This window comes from Balaenoptera acutorostrata, chromosome 5 (genome assembly GCF_949987535.1).
Source record: "Balaenoptera acutorostrata chromosome 5, mBalAcu1.1, whole genome shotgun sequence".
Classification (NCBI taxonomy): Eukaryota; Metazoa; Chordata; class Mammalia; order Artiodactyla; family Balaenopteridae; genus Balaenoptera; species Balaenoptera acutorostrata.
The window spans coordinates 14,203,781-14,221,874 of record NC_080068.1 but is presented as its reverse complement, the minus strand read 5'-3'; the positions used below and the strand labels follow the sequence as shown (position 1 = coordinate 14,221,874).

At 34.1% G+C, this 18,094-nt stretch overlaps 1 protein-coding gene across 2 annotated transcripts in view; it reads right to left on the bottom strand.

The window, feature by feature from the left end:
* Positions 1 to 18,094, bottom strand: part of GRID2 (glutamate ionotropic receptor delta type subunit 2) — a 1,428,522-nt gene that overhangs the window by 331,132 nt on the left and 1,079,296 nt on the right. For both annotated transcript variants that reach the window (XM_057547452.1, XM_007184090.2), the window contains exon 10: positions 17,718 to 17,915. In XM_057547452.1, coding sequence (XP_057403435.1) covers positions 17,718 to 17,915 — 198 coding nt within the window. The remainder of the gene's footprint in view (positions 1 to 17,717; positions 17,916 to 18,094) is intronic.

Genomic DNA, 18,094 nt, shown 5'->3' with positions numbered 1-18,094 from the left:
GCCTGGTCCTCTTTTGTGGGGTAATTCCTTGATAACTTTTTGTATAAATTGGTCTAAGTTCTTTACTCTTTATTTGATTGGATTAGCTAATGATTTGTCCCTTGTTGATATTTTCTAAGAACCAAGATTTAATTTATTAATTTAATCTACTTAAAAAATTATTTACCTTATTACTTTCTCCTTTTATTTTTATCTTCCTTATATCTTCTGTTAAAATTTGCTGTACATTTTTTTTAGCTTTTGAAGATGGAATTAAATATATTTATTTCCATTTTTTTCATTTTTATTGATACGGATTTTTAAGACTATGAATCACTCCTTTAATTATTCCTTATAGATTCATATGTAGTGTTTTCGTTACCACCTCTTAAAAAAACTCTGTAATATATATTTGTATTTCTCCTTTTTCCCAAGAGTTGTTTAATAGAAGGCTTTTTCAGATGGAAAATTTTTTTAATTTTTGGGTTTTTTTCTAGTTTTACTGTATTTTGATCAGAGAAATTTAGTTGTAATATATCCACTCAGTGGAACTTAATGGTGTTTTCCATGAGACCTAATCCATGACTGATTTTTGTCAATGTTTATGTGTGTTTTAGAAGATAGTATATTATCAGGATTTTGTGTTTGATATATACACAGAAGATGTATTTCATTATTTATGTTATTTATTATTATTTGAATTTTGTATATTTGTGTGTTTTTCTCTGTGGTTTGTTTTTGCTATTTTTTTCTTTTTCTTTTTAGAAAGGTTTGAACTTTTGTTATAGTGGTTAATTTTATATTTATACCTTTTATAGTGCCCTTACTCCCCACTTTTCTTCACTTAACTTTTCTCTCTGTTTTTTTTTTTTTCCTTTGTTTTAAATGAAATAGGTGACTTCCACTTATTCTCTATACTAGTTAATAATGATTTTCTATTTTCCCCTTTCTTTCCCTGTTTTTCTCCCAGTGTTTAATAAAACCATCCTTTCATTTTTTATACCATATGATGATTTCAAATTATCATTTAACCCATGTTTCTAACCTTGTTTTAGCATCATTTCTACAGTTAAATATATTAAATGATCACTATTAGTCATTTTGTCAGGCTTATCCTGTTATTTCATGGTTGAATGAAGCTAATACTCTAGTTCTTTCATCAGGAGGGGCTCAAGTGTCCACTTTTCTCTTAGCACTTGTTTGTTTAAAACTCTTTTCTCTGTAGCCATGAAGGAGATCTTGAATGGATTATAAAATATTTGGCTTGCACTTAAAAAAAAAATTCTTGATAGTGCTTCTCTAGTGCTGGCTTTCTTCATGTGTTGCTCTTGAGAAGTCTGATAATGATTTAACTTTCTACCACTAAAAGTAATTTGATTATTTTGCCTTGAGGATTTCTTTTTTTTTTGTCTTTTAAGTCTAATAATTTTACTAAGACATAGCTCAGAGTTCATTGTCCTGGATCAGCTTTTCTAGGAACACTAAGTACATTTGTTTCATTTTCGGAAAGTTTCCTTAGATTATAGATTTAAATATTAATTGTACCATTGTGTTGCTTTTCTTCTTCAGAGGCTTCAAATACATATGCTATACTTTTGGCCTATTTTCCATTTTGATTCTTTTACTCTGAACGTTTTTACTTCTTTATTTCATTTTAATTATTTTTTCGTATTGTTCTTCAATGTAATTTAATCTAATTTCCTTTGAGCAATTTGTAATTTATGTCATAATTTTTGTCTTTTATTTTTTAAAAAAATATATCCTGAGGTTGTTGCATTTCTTTGTCATTTGGCCATTTAAATGATTAGCTTTTGAATTTGTGATTCTGTCAGATTTTCTTCTTAAAACATTTCAAATGCTTGTTTGAGACATTTAATTCAGTTTGAAGTGTTATGTTACAATTTTATTTTGCTCTGTGGTTGTCTGTGTGAGGAGAATGTTGATCAACTTTTAAAACATATTGACATACTTTCTTCAATTCTTAGTTTTGAATAGAACTTGTCCAATTATTTTTCTATTCCTGGATAACTTGTAGATAAGATTCCTTGTTCAATAGTACTTCCTTCTGTCAGTGTAGTAACATTGCTTTCTTCAATGGAGGATGTTTCGGGGTGGGTGGCAGCAGGTTGGTATATGTTGTTTCTGCTTAGTTTCTACAGAATTCTTAATTTTGCTCTTTTACTGACCTCTACCTTCACTACCACGTCTCCAAGGAGCACATATATTCTCTAATTTCTCTTGATGCTCCAGAAGTAATGCTTTCCTGAGGGTACTATCCTGGCACACTTTTAAGTCCCTTCCCCTTAGCCAGTGTTGTGGATTACCAAGTTCCAGATTTGTGTTCTGCACATTAACACTTGGTATTAAATTTTCTCTTTCTGAAGGTTATTTTGGCTCTCTTCATGCATGTTCTCTGCTTCCTTTTCTTCTTTCTTATGAAGTCACTTATGCCTTCCCTGCCCTCTCTTCTCACCCATAGACTTGCAATCTTGTTTGGGACTCCAATGTTATCTCTGTTGGAATTGGATACTTACATCCAATATGATAATTAATGGAATTTTTCTGGGGTCCTCTGATAAAGCTACAATTTCTTAGGAGTGTGCTTTCCTGAAATCTGACAACTCTGGTTCATGGAAGGCACCCTACCTTAATTTAGAGTAATATATTAAATTTTCCTCTATTTTTGTATGGTTATGTCATTTGAGGTCTAAAAAGGAGGAGGTAGATGCTTATGTTTGATTCAACATCTTAAGTGGAGAGGAGTCTCAAAAATTCCTAAAATTTCATTAGTGGAATAACTTGTAAAAATGTCTTCCAGACTCATTAGAGACAAGAAGAGAAATAAGAAGAGAAATATTTTTGGCAGGGCTCAAACATGAGAAGTCGGTGAATATCGTTGTAAGGTACTTATCTGTCAGTTAAACATTTTCCAAGTTTTAGCTGTTAAAAATGTGAGAAAAGAAATTTTCTAACTGTAAATTTGTCAGGTAATTAAATCATATGAGTCCATTTAGCTCAACATGGAAGATAAGCCAATGTGAAAACAAAACATAACAGAAAAACATATATTTCAGCACTGGCTAGTAAGTTTTTCCATCTATAAAACAAAGTAAAACTAAGATGAAAAATAAATAAATTTAAACATTAAACTGTAAAAGCAATATATAAATGCATTTTAGTTTTTAAAGGGTCAAATTATATAAAACAAGCCTATTTTCTTCTTACAAATGAAAGAAATGCTCAAAATATCACTGGATTAAATGTCAATATAGAAGGAGTCTCACAGCTGACAGTCCCGGGTTGATAAAGTTTCCAGAGTTAGAAATCAGCTCATATTCTCTTGTTGGGCTCTGCTCAGTACAAAGCTTCCAACTCATGGTTTAAGATGGCTGTTTAAGCTACAGCCATTCTACTGACATTCCAGCGAGGAGGAAAGAGAAGGATCAGAATAAGAACAAAAATCCTCCCTTTAAGAACATTTCCAGAAGCTTCTAATGACATTTCTTTTTAGTTCTCATGACACTTCTCATTGGTTAGAACTTAGTCACATGACCATACTACATCAGGAGAGAAGCCAAGAAATGTACATGGTGGACAGTCAGTATTTGGCTATAATTCAGGAGCTATATTACTAAGAAAGGAGGGAACAGATATTTAAAGACAATCAGCAGTCTTTTCCACACCTTCACATAGATAGCCACTGTTTCAAGACTGATGCATGTCCTTCTAGATTCTTTTCTATTTTTACATACATCGATACATATGCCTAAATATTTTTTCCAATATTTGATCAAACTTTACATAATATTATATAATATCTTTGAGTAACACACACACAGAGCTATTCAATCTTTCTAAAGTGCGTACAGAATTTAAAGCAACAGCTATTTTTGTCACCTTTGAAGTTTCAGCACATAAATAGCAGATGGTAGGTACGCAATATGATTATGATTATGACGGTACTCTGATAAATTTAATCATTTTCCCTTGAAGAATTTTTAGAATGTTTCCTTGTTCTTGCCCCTTAGAAGCAATAGATTTTGATATTGCTATTTGGATTATATTCAATCAAAAACTCTTTCTTGGAGCTCACCACACTATTTCTAGAAATTAATACTTTTCATTATTTCAACAGATGTTTTGCCTCTGACAACACCATAGTGACAAAACAATATTATTAGTTCAGTTTTTATGTTGTCATTATTAGTCTTATTTCTAAGCCTCTTCCCAGAAACCACATGCATCACTTCTCTCTCTCAAAACCCTGCCCGCACCATGCACATTCACATAATGATATAATTTTAAAGTCCCTCTAGAAATAGTTTAGTTTTCACAAGTCTCCCTCTCTCTTTCTCTATATATGTATACATACATAGCATATATATATACATATGCACATATATATGTGTGTACATATAATTTTTACCTGAGTTCATGACATTCCCCCTCCCCTGCACCTTTACCTCTCATTTCTCTGTTTTTCTGCATCTCTCATATAGTACTTATACCATAAATATCTATTTTATCTTCTCAGTTATAAACTTCTTGAGGCAGGAGCTTTATGTTCATAGTGTTCTATCCCCCTAAATATTTTTCACACTGCTTTGCCCACAGTAGATTTCCAAAACAGGTCTGTTGACTTACTTGCTCTTTGCTATGTGGTAAGAGGAATAGGTGTTTTTATATAACCCTAACTTTTGGAAGGAAAGAATTAGATTTCAAGGCTGTCTACTGCTTGAAGAAGTATCTGTCACTGAGGAAGTCATTGACTTTACAGGTTTTTTCCATATCAAGCTATCAGCCAGGTCCTCTGACTTTAGTAGTCTAGATTTTAATGTTTTCAGCTCACATAGGTGAGTTGAACCTCCACATATGCTAGCTGTACAACCCTGTACAAAGGTATCACTACCCTCCTTGTAGAGAGGACAATCTGAGGTTCGGAGAAAGTGAGTAGCTTGCCAAAGGTTATAGGTGAACAAATTGTGGAGTTGGCCATGCCCACCATACTGTACTTGCTACATCTGACAAACTTTTGCTTTTATGGTTTCTGTATTATCTCTTTCTCCTAATTACTTACCCAGCAATTATTCATAGCTCCATTTTTTTTTTTCTTTTGGCATGTATGTGGTTTTAAATTCTTACTCTTATTTTTCTGACTTCTGATCTGACCCTAAGCAACACGCATACTGGGGAAGTAGTTAGGAGGAAGAGATTAACAGACATGATGGTGCATGTATATGTGTATGAATGAGCATAGAAGGCATTATAGGCAATTTTAAGAATTTGAATAATACTCACATTGAATAAGGTGGAAAACCATTGGAGGGTTTTAGCGAGAGGGTGATATGATCTGAGTGACATTTTAAAATAATCACTTTCACCGCTCTATTGAAAACGATTACAGAAGGAAAAAGCTGTAGCCTGGTGGGTAGTTAAGAGGCCATGGAAGTAGTCCTAAGGAGATGAAATAGTGATTTGCACCAGTGGTTAGTAGTGAAGTAGTAAGCAGTGATCATATTTAGGATATATTTCAAATTTAGAGCCAGAAAAAATTGTTGATGCACAATGTATGACGTATAACAGAGAAAAAAGAAGTCAAGGGTAACTCAAAGGTCTTGGACTGAGTAACTTGAAGATTAGAGTTGCCATAAACTGTGACACGGTGGTGGTGAAATCAGGAATTCAGTTTTGAACACGTTACATTTGAGGTGCCCATTAGGCATCTAAGAAGAAATGCTGAGTAGTAGCAAGAACTGTAAGTCTGCAATTCAGATGAGACATCTGGGCTGAAGAAACAAATTAAAAGTTGTCTACTTTAGATGACAATTAAATCCTTGACACTGGATGAGTTCATCAGAAGTTGAAGTGTAGATAGTAAGAAAAGTGTTGGATATGTGTTGGATCTCTCTCTCTCCTCCTTCCTACTTAGCTTTTAGAGAACAAGAACTCTGTGTTCTACATTTTATGTATTCCCTACAATGCCAGCTATACATTAGGCCCCAATAAATGCTTGTTGAATGTCGAGTGGGAAGCAAGCTACAAGCTATTCATAAATTGCAGTGGTTCAGGCATTATCCTGCAGCATTAAAAGGGATTCAAAAATAATAGCATTTCTACAATTCCCAAGAGGAATGCTACCATCTTCAAAGAAAAGGGCCATCAGAAAGAGTTTTTCAGTCATGTAGAGAGACTTTTTTTAACTTTCTGAAAAGTCAACTTCAGGCTGCTTGTGAACAGAGCATATGGAAGCAATCGCTGCCTGAAATGCCCAAACTGTAAATCCACATTTCAGTAAAATGCACACCAAGGATAATGACCAAAATCGAGTGAATTTTTATTTTCATTACAGTAAACTTTTCAATCATTCTAGAATTCACTTAAGACTGCTATTAAAGATGTTTTCAGAGCTCTGCAGGGGGGAAAATGTAAGTTCTCTGTAAATGAGAAAGAACTAGCTCCCAGAAACAGTCTGTCTCTATGAGAAGTGAATCTGTAAAGGCTGTTCTCCTAGCAATTCTGTGCGGCATTAAGTGAAATATAAAATGAGTAAGAGATACATTAGATGTCCTCACACATGTATCTGAAGCCTCTGCAGTCACCTCCTCCCTTGATACAGTTGAGTCTTGTGAGGTGCTCGGGTGTTTGCTCGTTGTTTTTTTTTAAATTTATTTATTTAATTTATTTATTTTTGGCTGCTTTGGGTCTTCGTTGCTGCGCGCGGGTTTTCTCTAGTTGCTGAGAGCGGGGACTACTCTTTGTTGCGGTGCGTGGGCTTCTCATTGTGGTGGCTTCTCTTGTTGCCGAGCACGGTCTCTAGGCACACGGGCTTCAGTAGTTGTGGCACGGGGGCTCAGTAGTTGTGGCACATGGGCTCTAGAGCACAGGCTCAGTAGTTGTGGCGCACGGGCTTAGCTGCTCCACGGCATGTGGGATCTTCCTGAACCAGGGCTCGAACCCGTGTCCCCTGCAATGGCAGGCGGATTCTTAACCACTGCGCCATCAGGGAAGCCCTGCTTGTTTTTTAATCAGGGAAATCTTTACTTATTTTAAAGCCTGTCACTATAAAATTATACAAATTTATATAAATTACAAAGAGAAAACTCAGAATCTTTAAGACTTAAAACAATTAAAATCTGAAGTATCCAAATGGCAGTCAAGAGTAAACACAGAAATACCCTTCAAGACATGGCCCTACTTTCTATATCAGAGTGAAACATTCATTCTGATATTAGTATGTGAATTTAAAACAAATTCCTCAAATGGGGTTGGTACATTCATGTGAGTGACTGTCTAAAGATTCCAAATATGGCTTCAATGTTGTGTAAAGGATGTTTTATATTTCTCTTCAATATTGAAGTTAAACTTCTTATTTAATAAAGTTCTCAACTTTGCAAAAACACAGGGAAAGAAGGAATGCATTCTCTATCACATCAACTACCTTCCTAGACCATATAAATTATTATCCTCTTTCATTTGTGGTCTATTTCTCTATGTTTATAATTTCCAGACTAACATGGCCCATTATTTTATGGAATAAGCATCCTAAATAAAAATGACCAGTCAATCAAACAATTCCCTAGGATTATGTCCATAGAATCATATAGAATCTCATGGTTGAAATGCTCTTTAAAAGTTACTTAGAATGGTCTCACCCAAATCTGCACTCTCTTTTATGCCTGGAAGTTGTCTTCCTCTTTAATTTTATCCCCAAACCATGACCGGAGATAAATGAAAATCTAAGTAATAGATGGCATTTCAACAGCCAACAGTGGATTTCAGGATTTATATATCCTCAAGTTATGAGATTTTCTCATCATAGCACCAGTCTTTATATCACTTTGGCTTTGATTGATGCAGTAGTCTCTTAATTTATATCCCATAGCCCACCAAATCTTTTTAATTCTACACATATTTTACTGAATTTCTGTTTGCCCTAGCCTATAAGTTTCTTTAAACCTTAAAGCCATTCCTGGACAGCATCATTCCCTTTGGCAAATATTCACTCACTGTTCTTCAGCTTTGATTCAAGACTTATTATTCACCACTTATCTGTGCTTGCCATCTATTAGACCAAGTACTTAATGATTCAAGTCCTTTATCTGATTGAATTGCTCCTTACTGTTTGCAATGTCTGCCAATTAAATATCACCTGCAAATTTAGAAAATTGCTTCTACAACCATTCGCTAAGTCATCTGCATCTACATAATTTATTTCCTTTCACAGATCTCTTTTTATCCTTCTCCTTCATTAGTGTTAAAATCTTTCCTTATCAACAACAAATATTTTGGGTCATTTTTTTCTCTTCTTCTTACATACACACAGTTTGTGTTACTTCCCACATCTGTGATCCAGCTCCATCCTATATGTATATCCAGTGGATTATTTTTGAACACTCACTATTCAGACATGCAAACATGCATTCTTATGACCACATGTACTTTTTCAACTTCTTGCCTGACTACAGCTGACATACTCTGGGATATTCAATCAGTCCATTAATACTTGTTCAATCTAATTTAAAGAATTAAAATATCAGTATCTAATTTAAAGTCTCTATGAGGGCTTCTTTTCCCTTTACACATTTTATTGATTCCCTTTGCAAAACTACCTTTTCGTTTCACAAGGCTTGTTAGCATTTATCACTGGGCAGGTGTGTGTGGGGAGGAATTCTTTGGTGAGTGAAGTTTCACTGGTGGATACAGATATTTTCAAGGCTGGTTTGCAGTCATGGAAAGATATAATGGAAATATATATGGGTTTTTGTGTGTGTAACTGTGGGGCATACTTGATGATCTTCAGGCATCCAACTGAGGACCCTTTTCATCCACAAGCGTAGCTCCTCATACATTGCCTTCTCCTGATCCAGGGGGTGGCTTGTTCAAGAGGCAACTTCTGGCCTTTGTCCTAGCTAACCATCTCTGCCTTCTCTAGGCCAAAGGAATCATCCCAACCCTGACTTCTTAAAAAACTGAGATGAGAATGGTGTTAACCATTGTATCTCCTGCAACTTGTTCTTGTAACACAGATACATCCAACTCTACAGGCCTATCTTTATGCCTGATGCCTTCCGGACTGGCCCTGCCACTCCTCTCCAGTGTGGATGGGAAACAGGTCAGCTCACCACCTTCTCAGGTCCTCTAAACCCTCCTCCCAAGTGAGCTCTCTCTGACCTCTAGCATTTTCTGTCTTTCTTAGAAGCAAAAGTAATAACACCAGTTCTCCTTCTCCAGGCTCACGTGCCATTTTGTGCATGATCTTCATGTTAATTCAATACTCCCAATTTAGTTTTTATAATGGAGGTGAGAGGAATACCTATATTTCTTTTTCTTTCTTTCTTTTTTTTTTTTTTAGGACAAACAGGATAATTTTATTCCCATTTTTCCTTAAAATAAAGATACAGTAGAAGTTTTACAGTTCAGTATGATTAGACATGATTTGCAATTTTAACATTTTTTTAAACAAATGACAACAGAAACCAAAAAACTAGTAAAAATCATAAAACTACTAGAGCAAAGAGAAACTACCTTTCTGATCAAAACAGGTACCACAGCTCTAAACTTCCTTAGAAAGCGTTCTAAGATTTCTAAGCTAAACTTTCTTAGAAAGGGGTTTGTGGAAAGCCTTTAATCTCAAGTATTTAAACTATTCCTGTACCCACTAAATGCTTTCATCAACTTGTTAATCAAATGCTTCCTAAATTTACGAACCAGTGATCAAGCGGCCTGAAACAAGTCTTGATCCTATTTTTCCAGCTATAAATTATTAATATTTCAAGAAAACAAAATATTTTCTAAGCACGTAAGTTTTCTAAAAACTTCAATTACGTTTTCTGGCTCAGTACCTGACTGAAATGTTCAAATGTTCATATTGCACACAAAAAAATTTGAGCAGCATACTATATGAGTGTGAGAAGCTGATGAAAAATAAGACTGAGGAAAATCCCCAAGTTGTGTCCCATTTAACATGATTGAATATATAGTTTCTGTATCTTTAATTAATATAAGTAAAAAGTTATCTTTAGAACAGCACAGAAATGCAAATGCATCAGAGTTTTACAAAATATATTCAACCCCCTTATATGTGCAACAATCTTTTAGTTTTGGAGCTGCCATACAAGCGAGTTAGTTTCTTCTCCTTTATATATGAAAGCCGAAGTCATGTGTACAAAGTTATTTATATGAGAAGAATAAAGATCCACATTCCTTTTCTTTGTTCTTGACAAATATTTATGGAATGTTGGAAATGATGAAAAAACAATTCCAATGTTATGAAGTCCAAAGACTTGGAATGAAAAAACTCGTAGAGGCACATTGCGCTACACTGAATGACAATTACCTTCTAGAAAGAGGAATACCTATATTTCTTAAACTTTTTTTTTTTTTTAGCTCTAGACATCATCCACATGGGTTCCAGGTGCATTTACTAATTGTTTCTAGGCAATTCCATTTGGATGTTCTTCGGCCATCCTAAAATTAAAATGTCTAGAGCCAAGCTCTGTATCTCTGTCGCCCTTTTCTAATCTGTTCTCCTTCTATTTTCCCTGTCTCTGCCATGAGTGTCCATCTGCTCGTGTTCCTCTGCTAAATTTCTCACCAAATCTCAACATGTCCTTTCTCTTCTCCTTCAACTTACCAAGTTCTAGTCATTTTTTCTTGGAATATTGATTGCTTCCTCAAAATCAGTTTTTGGGGCTAATCTCCTATTGCTGTTAAGTTTAGACACCCTTTTTTCCTCTCTGGATTGTTGAAAAAGACATTTGTCTTTTCCCTTCTTCACTCCAATGCATCCTTGGCCTTACCTCAGTTATCTTTCTTAAACATAAATTAAATCCCACTTTTCTCTTATGTAAAAACTTTTTATAATTTTCACTGGCTAAATGATAAAGTCCAAACTCTTCAGCATGGCAAGTATGCTTTTATAATTATCCCTACTGTTGCTTCTCACACTCCTACTCATCTTCAAGACCTAGCTCAAATTTCTCCTCTTATGTGAAATCTTTTCATCTCCTCAGGCACAGGCTGTCACTCCACCCCTTGGTTGCCAAGGCACCCTGCATGCATTACCCTATGGCATTGATCACACTGTGCTTTAATGATTTATTTGCACATTTGTCTTCCTTGTACACTGTGAGATCTTTGAAGGCAGGAATGATGTCTTCCATTCCTTTGTATCTGTGATGCTAGGCACAGTGCCCAGAACATACCATGCATTCAAAAACACATGGGGAATGAAAGGATGAATATAGGGCATTCTGCCTGGCATACAAAATAAAGTAAACACAACCTCAGCCCTCTGGTTCCAAAAGAGGGACTATGGAAAGAAAAGGGGAGAGGTCAGTCTCTCTCTCTCTCTCCATATATATATATATACTTTTTCCCCCGCAAAGGGTCATTTGAAAAGTGAAACAGATATACCCAGAAGACAGAATTATCAAAAAATGGGAATAGTTTGACAGCCTTATGGGACAAAGGATGAGTTTAGCTGGGGTTGAAAATATAGGAAGATGAAGTGAGTGAGGCCAGCCAAAGCAGATTGAAGCTGAATGCGATTTATATGGAGTATGACAAAATGTAGGGATTGAGACATAAACTTCAGAAAATAATGGATGCCTTTCTAAGGAGCTTTAATTTTTTTTAAAAAAGGGAAAGAAGAACAGGTTTTTGAGATAAAAAGTGAGATTTTTTGAGAAGTTTAAAGATGCAAATGTTTTTTGTCACTCCCCCAATCCTTCTCTATGTAATCTTATTTTTTTATCCTCGATTCATATTCAGCCAAACTCCATCTGAACCTTCTTGGAATTCGCAGGTCTTAAAACCTGCGTTGAACTGTTTCTGAGTATTATTTTCCTCACTGTCTGTAATTTGGTTTATTAAAATGCTTTTAAGACCAAACTTACACTAGAACTCTGTTCCTCTCTGTTAACTGGTCAAGGGGGACAAGCACTTGGACTCTGGATCCACACTGCCTGGGTTTGAATCACGAATTCTCCACAACTTGGCTAAGTGACCATGGGCAAGTTACTTTAGCTCCCTAACTCTGTTTCATCATACACAGTATTGGGATAATAGTACTACCTACCTCATAGGGTTGTGTGAGTGCTTTGGCAATAGTAAGCTCTACATAAGTGTTAATATTTATTATTTGGTCCATTTCAAACTATGTTTTTTTTCATTCCCTATGGTACCTTTCTTGTCACTGCTGTCAAGTATATTGCTGACTGAAATATGTGCTTCTAATTCCAATGATATTCTATTTTTTATTATAAAACACAGCATAGAAAAGAATTCCAAGTAATATAACACAAAGTTTCAGCTCTTTCCTTATAAAAGCACTAAACATTCATATTTCATTTACACACTTTATTTTTTTTACTTTATTAATTGCCCTACTCCACTACACTAGATTTCCTTTTAGATTTCTATTATCTATCAGTTTCTTCTTTTCTTCTTTTGAAAGTCTAGTTCGTATCTTCTATAGCTTTACCTATGGGGATCTTAGTATTTTCTTATGGATTTTATACTTCTTCTTCATGTAGGTGAAGCAGTGAAGCAGTGAGGTTAACAATGCATCATACTTTTGCAAATATTTTCCAGCCTATCATTTGTAATTTAATTTAGTTATTATTGTTTTTGATTTATTGATGATTTAAAATTTTGTATACATGCAACTATTGATAGTTTCCATGTAACTTATTCCATTATTTTTAAGCCTCTGATACTTCCCATGTTCCCTCTCTGACTCTTTTTAATGGGTTTTTCCATAATCATCGTGACAAATACGCTAGAAAACATTCTTTTAATTTTGGTTTCCCCTTAGGAAGGCAGAGAGTCTTGTTAATTTTAGAAGTCTTATGTCATGTATAGAGGTACTCAATGGCAATATTTACTGCTATTTTAAATATACTTAGATTCATGAAAAATGTCTACACTAGTCAAATATATATAACAATAATAAGCTCACTTTTCTGAAACGCTGTCATAACATTATTATGCCATTTCAATAGTGTTATTTTGCTTTACAGGGGTAAATGATCCTGATAAAATGTTAATGATGATTCTTGTTGGATAATCTAAATTACTTTATGATATTTTACTGCATTACTATTTGTATACTTGAATTGACATTTTAAGTTGCTGAAAATTAGAGCATACATCTCTATGAGTAATAGAATACAGTGACTGCCCTTTCTTTCTGAAAATGTTATCTTCCTGTTGCTTTCATTTTTTTAATTTAATTTTTATTTTATATAGGGGTATAGTTGATTTACAATGTTGTGTTAGTTTCAGGTGGACAGCAAAGTGATTCAGTTATACATATACATATATCGATTCTTTTTCAGATTCTTTTCCCATATAGGTTATTATATAATATTGACTAGAGTTCCCTGTGCTATACAGAAGGTCCTTGTTGATTATTTATTTTATATATAGTAGTGTGTATATGTTAATCCCAACCTCCTAATTTATTCCTCCCCCCCCACCTCTCCTCTTTGGTAACCATAAGTTTGTTTTCTTTTCTTTTTTTAAATTAATTTTTATTGGAGTATAGTTGTCTTACAATGTTGTGTTAGTTTCTACTGTACAGCAAAAGTCCCTCCTTTTTGGATTTCCTTCCCATTTAGGTTACCACAGTGCATTAAGTAAGAGTTCCCTGTGCTATAGAGCATGTTCTCATTAGTTACATTCTCTCAGTTTTCTTCCCCTCTCTCTACCTGCTCCAACAAACTCTTATGTAAGCTTCTCCATTTTTACCTGCTTAAGAAGTATTTCTTAAAGCCTAGTCAGAATAGCTAATTATCTTCTTGAAGAAAATAAAATCTAGTTGCAATAAATAGCTTTATATTTTTTCCAGCTAAAAAATCACACATTTGTCAGTCAGCTTCTTTAAGCCTGAATTTTTGCTATGTAAAAGGACCCTGCTGAATTTTACATTATCATACAATAATGATATGTTCTTACATGCAAATAAAAACTGTTTATGAAGAACAACATACAATTGCTTGTGTGTGGTTTTTATGCAATAAATTCTTAAAGTGTTTTAAAAAAATTATAGTTGGAAGTGATCTTCCCACTAACATACTTGTATTCCTCATTTCATAGGTGAGGAAGCAAATCTCAAAAATTTAACTAACTGGAGCAAGCACACAACCAAATTAAAAACAGCACCAACATTAGACTAATTATAATGCTTGTTACTTTTAACTTGCATTTAGTAAGTGAAGTTTGTTAGCGTGATAATTTTTTTTTTTAACATCTTTATTGGAGTATAATTGCTTTACAAGGGTGTGCTAGTTTCTGCTTTATAACAAAGTGAATCAGTTATACATATACATATGTTCCCATATCTCTTCCCTCTTGCATCTCCCTCCCTCCCACCCCTCTAGGTGTGCGTGATAATTCTTAAGGAATTTTATCTACTATATCTATAGAATAAACTTGCATAATGCCTTTTCCTTTTGTTTATCTTTATTTTAATATAATTGCTTATTTGGGTTCAGTTCAGGCAGGACCCCTCAGAAATACAAAGACAGAATGCTTGTTTTGTGGTTTTATAATAAAGGAATATAAGATAAATAGTCATGGTTTTTATAAGAGAGATGAGGATTGATGATTCCTGTTTGCCTATTAAAATATTTCTATTAACCTTTTGCAAAAAAAATTCCATATGTAATAGGTTTATTAAATAAACTGACGTCAGTAAAGTTTTAAAGGATATGAAAAACAGCTTTATTATTTTTCCTACCACTGTCTTCAAAACCTCTTATTTTTTTTCTCTTCTACATCTCTTAGAAACAACTTAGATCCTTTGGCTTTCTGAATACTTTTCAGTATTCCAGAAATAATTCCAGTTCTGGCAATGGTGGAATAATTTTTTATTGGGTTAACCCAACAAAGAGTAACAGTTGTAAATTCTGGATGAAATTTTTAAAAAACACACATTGAACAGATTGCATATCAGCTGAAAGCAGGCATAAACTGAAGAGTACTCAACCCTTTAAAGATGGTAACTGCTTTGGGTGAGATCTACTTTTATATGGCTCATTCATTGAGGACCCACCTCAGTTAGGCAACAATGGGTAGCTAGAGCTCAAGCAGAAAGTCAGAGTCTTATTAGCTTAATGCATCAGAGGATGGTGTTTGAGGCAGCCAGACTGTGCAGAATTCAAAAGAGGACTCACATAAAGGAGGGAGCCACAGAGAAATAAGCCCAAAAATCTATGTATAAACTTCCCTCAAATCCTTGGCCAACTCCAAACCAATACATGCATAAGAATGATTCTAGCTACCTAGAATAAAAAAGTTACCAAATGAACTTAACAGAAATTGGAGATGGCAAAGAAAGAATCAATAACCTGAAAACAGATCATGATAAATTATCCAATCTAAAGATCAGAGAGTAAAATATTATGATGAAATAAACAAGACCTCAGTGACTCAGAGACAACATTATTTAATAAGGTCTAACTTGAATGTTTTCTGAGCCTCAAGTACAGAGGAGAAGGAGAAGAGGGTGGAAAAAATATTTGTATAAATAATTGTCAAGATTTATTAAACTTAGTGAAACATATCCCAGAAGCTCAGTGAACCCCTAACAGAGACAAATACAAAGAAAATCATAGCTAAACATCAAAACATCAAAAATGAATAGAGAATTAAAAAACGACCACCCCTACACTATAAAAAAGGAGCAAAAGTACAAATGATGGCTAACTTCTCATCAGAAACAATATTTGGTGAAAGACAATAGAATGGCATATTTAAAGTCATGAACATTAAAAATAACTTTATGTATGGTAATGAATGTTAACTAGACTTATTGTGGCAATCATTTTGCAATACATACATATATCAAATCATTATGTTGTACGCCTGAAACTAATATAATGTTATGTATCAATTATACTGTGAAATAATAATAAAAACATTTATTATTGTATGAAAAATTGTTGAATGATAATTTTATTTTGATTTTTGAAATAAAAAGTTGCTCTTGCTTTAAAATCACCAGCCTTGATTTTAGGAATAATAATATTTCATCTTCAATTTTCTTCTTAGATAATAAAAAAGTATGAGGAAAAATATATTTTGATTATAAGTGACTGTCCTGAGACTCTCAGTGTTCTTGTCAAACATAAATCAGAATCAGCAGTGCCACTTGAAAACACTAAGACAGAAAGTATCTAGCAAAAATAAACCTGTCAACTCAGAGTTTGTTATTTGCTAATAATATTATTAAAACTGAGGATAAACAAAGAAATTTTAAGGTAAACTAAAGTTGAGACTATATGCCACTTGTAGGACTGGACTTCAAGACATTGTAAAGGAAGTTCTTCAGGCTGAACTAAATGATACCAGCCAGAAGCTCAGATATGTAGAAAGGAATAAAAAACCACAGAAATAGTAAATAGATAAATAGTTAAATATCAGAAACTGTCTTTTCCCCCCCTCTTTATACCTTTGAAAGTCAACTGATGGTTTAAATCAAAAACTATGACATTTTACTTTGGAGTTCATAAATATAAATACATGACCATAATAACACAAAGGATATAGTACGTATAAATGGAATTATATTGCTGTATGTTTACGTTTTTTAATGTGATGTGGTATGATATTAATCTACATAGAATGTGATAAGTTAAGAATGCACATTACTAACTCTAGACTAACCATAGACAAACAAAAATACAGAGAAATACAGCTAAAAAGTTAAGAGGGAAATAAAATCAAACACTAAAAAAATTCAATTAACCCAAAGGAAGGCAAGAAAAGAAGGAACAGAGGGAAACAATAAGATACACAGAAATCAAATAGTAAATTATAGACCTAAACATGACTATTCAACAACTCAGCAGGAAGACATGATGATTAAAAGTGTGTATGCTCCTAATAATAGAGCTTCCAAAAAATGAAGCAAAGACTGACAGAAATGGAGATAAAGTAATAGAGAAGTTTAAATACTTCTCTGAGAATTGCAAGAACAAGGAGAAAAATACAAGTAAGAATAGATTTACCTTATTTAGATACCAAAACTAAATGATCAGTTCCTAAGTGGTCAGGATCTTATTTGTTTAGTTTTTGAAATTACATTTTTAAAAGAACACAATGACATGAACTGTGTTTGGAAAAGGCATTGTGACTTCATCATGTACCATATCCTGACAAAATGTCTGGAGTATAACTTTGGCAAAGGTAAATACCTGCAGTAAATACTTTTCTATTATAGGAAATATTTTAAAACTCAGCTTTATATTGTCATCAGTTTTTCTTTTTTTTTTAAACTTTGGGTTTATTTATTTATTTATTTATGGCTGTGTTGGGTCTTCGTTTCTGTGCAAGGGCTTTCTCTAGTTGTGGCAAGTGGGGGCCACTCTTCATCGCGGTGCGCGGGCCTCTCACTATCGCGGCCTCTCTTGTTGCGGAGCACAGGCTCCAGATGCGCAGGCTCAGTAGTTGTGGCTCACGGGCCCAGTTGCTCCGCGGCATGTGGGATCTTCCCAGACCATGGCTCGAACCCGTGTCCCCTGCATTGGCAGGCAGATTCTCAACCACCGCGCCACCAGGGAAGCCCTCATCAGTTTTTCTTTCCACAAAGTTCATGAAATAGTATTGGTGAGATTTGATTCAACACCGCCACCTAATGCTTTGCCTTACACTTATTTTGTATGAAATTAGTTGCCAAGGGTTATAGTCAACCTTTAGATATGTGATAAACAAACAAACAAATAAATGCTTACCTTAAACACTAGTTCTCCCACCAAGCCATTCCATGTCCCATCTTCTTGTGGGCTTCCATACTTGTGATCCGGTGCAACATAAATTTCATAGTTAAAACCCAGGTAGTTAGATAAGGCATCCAAAACATCAATGGAGAAGCCTTGGTATTTCTTTGGCTTACCCAGGACATTTTCAGAGACCATTACAAAAGGTTCTTCCTACATGGAAATAAGAGAAATCCTTGATGTCAATCGATATTGCTCCCTTAAAGCAAAGATTAATTCTTCAAAGAGTTTTGCTTACAAACAGTCTAAAAATTGGTTTTGCACTGTGAGAGAATAACTTAGAAATATAACTTATGTGTTATTAATGCATCACTTTATCAAACAATGTTTAA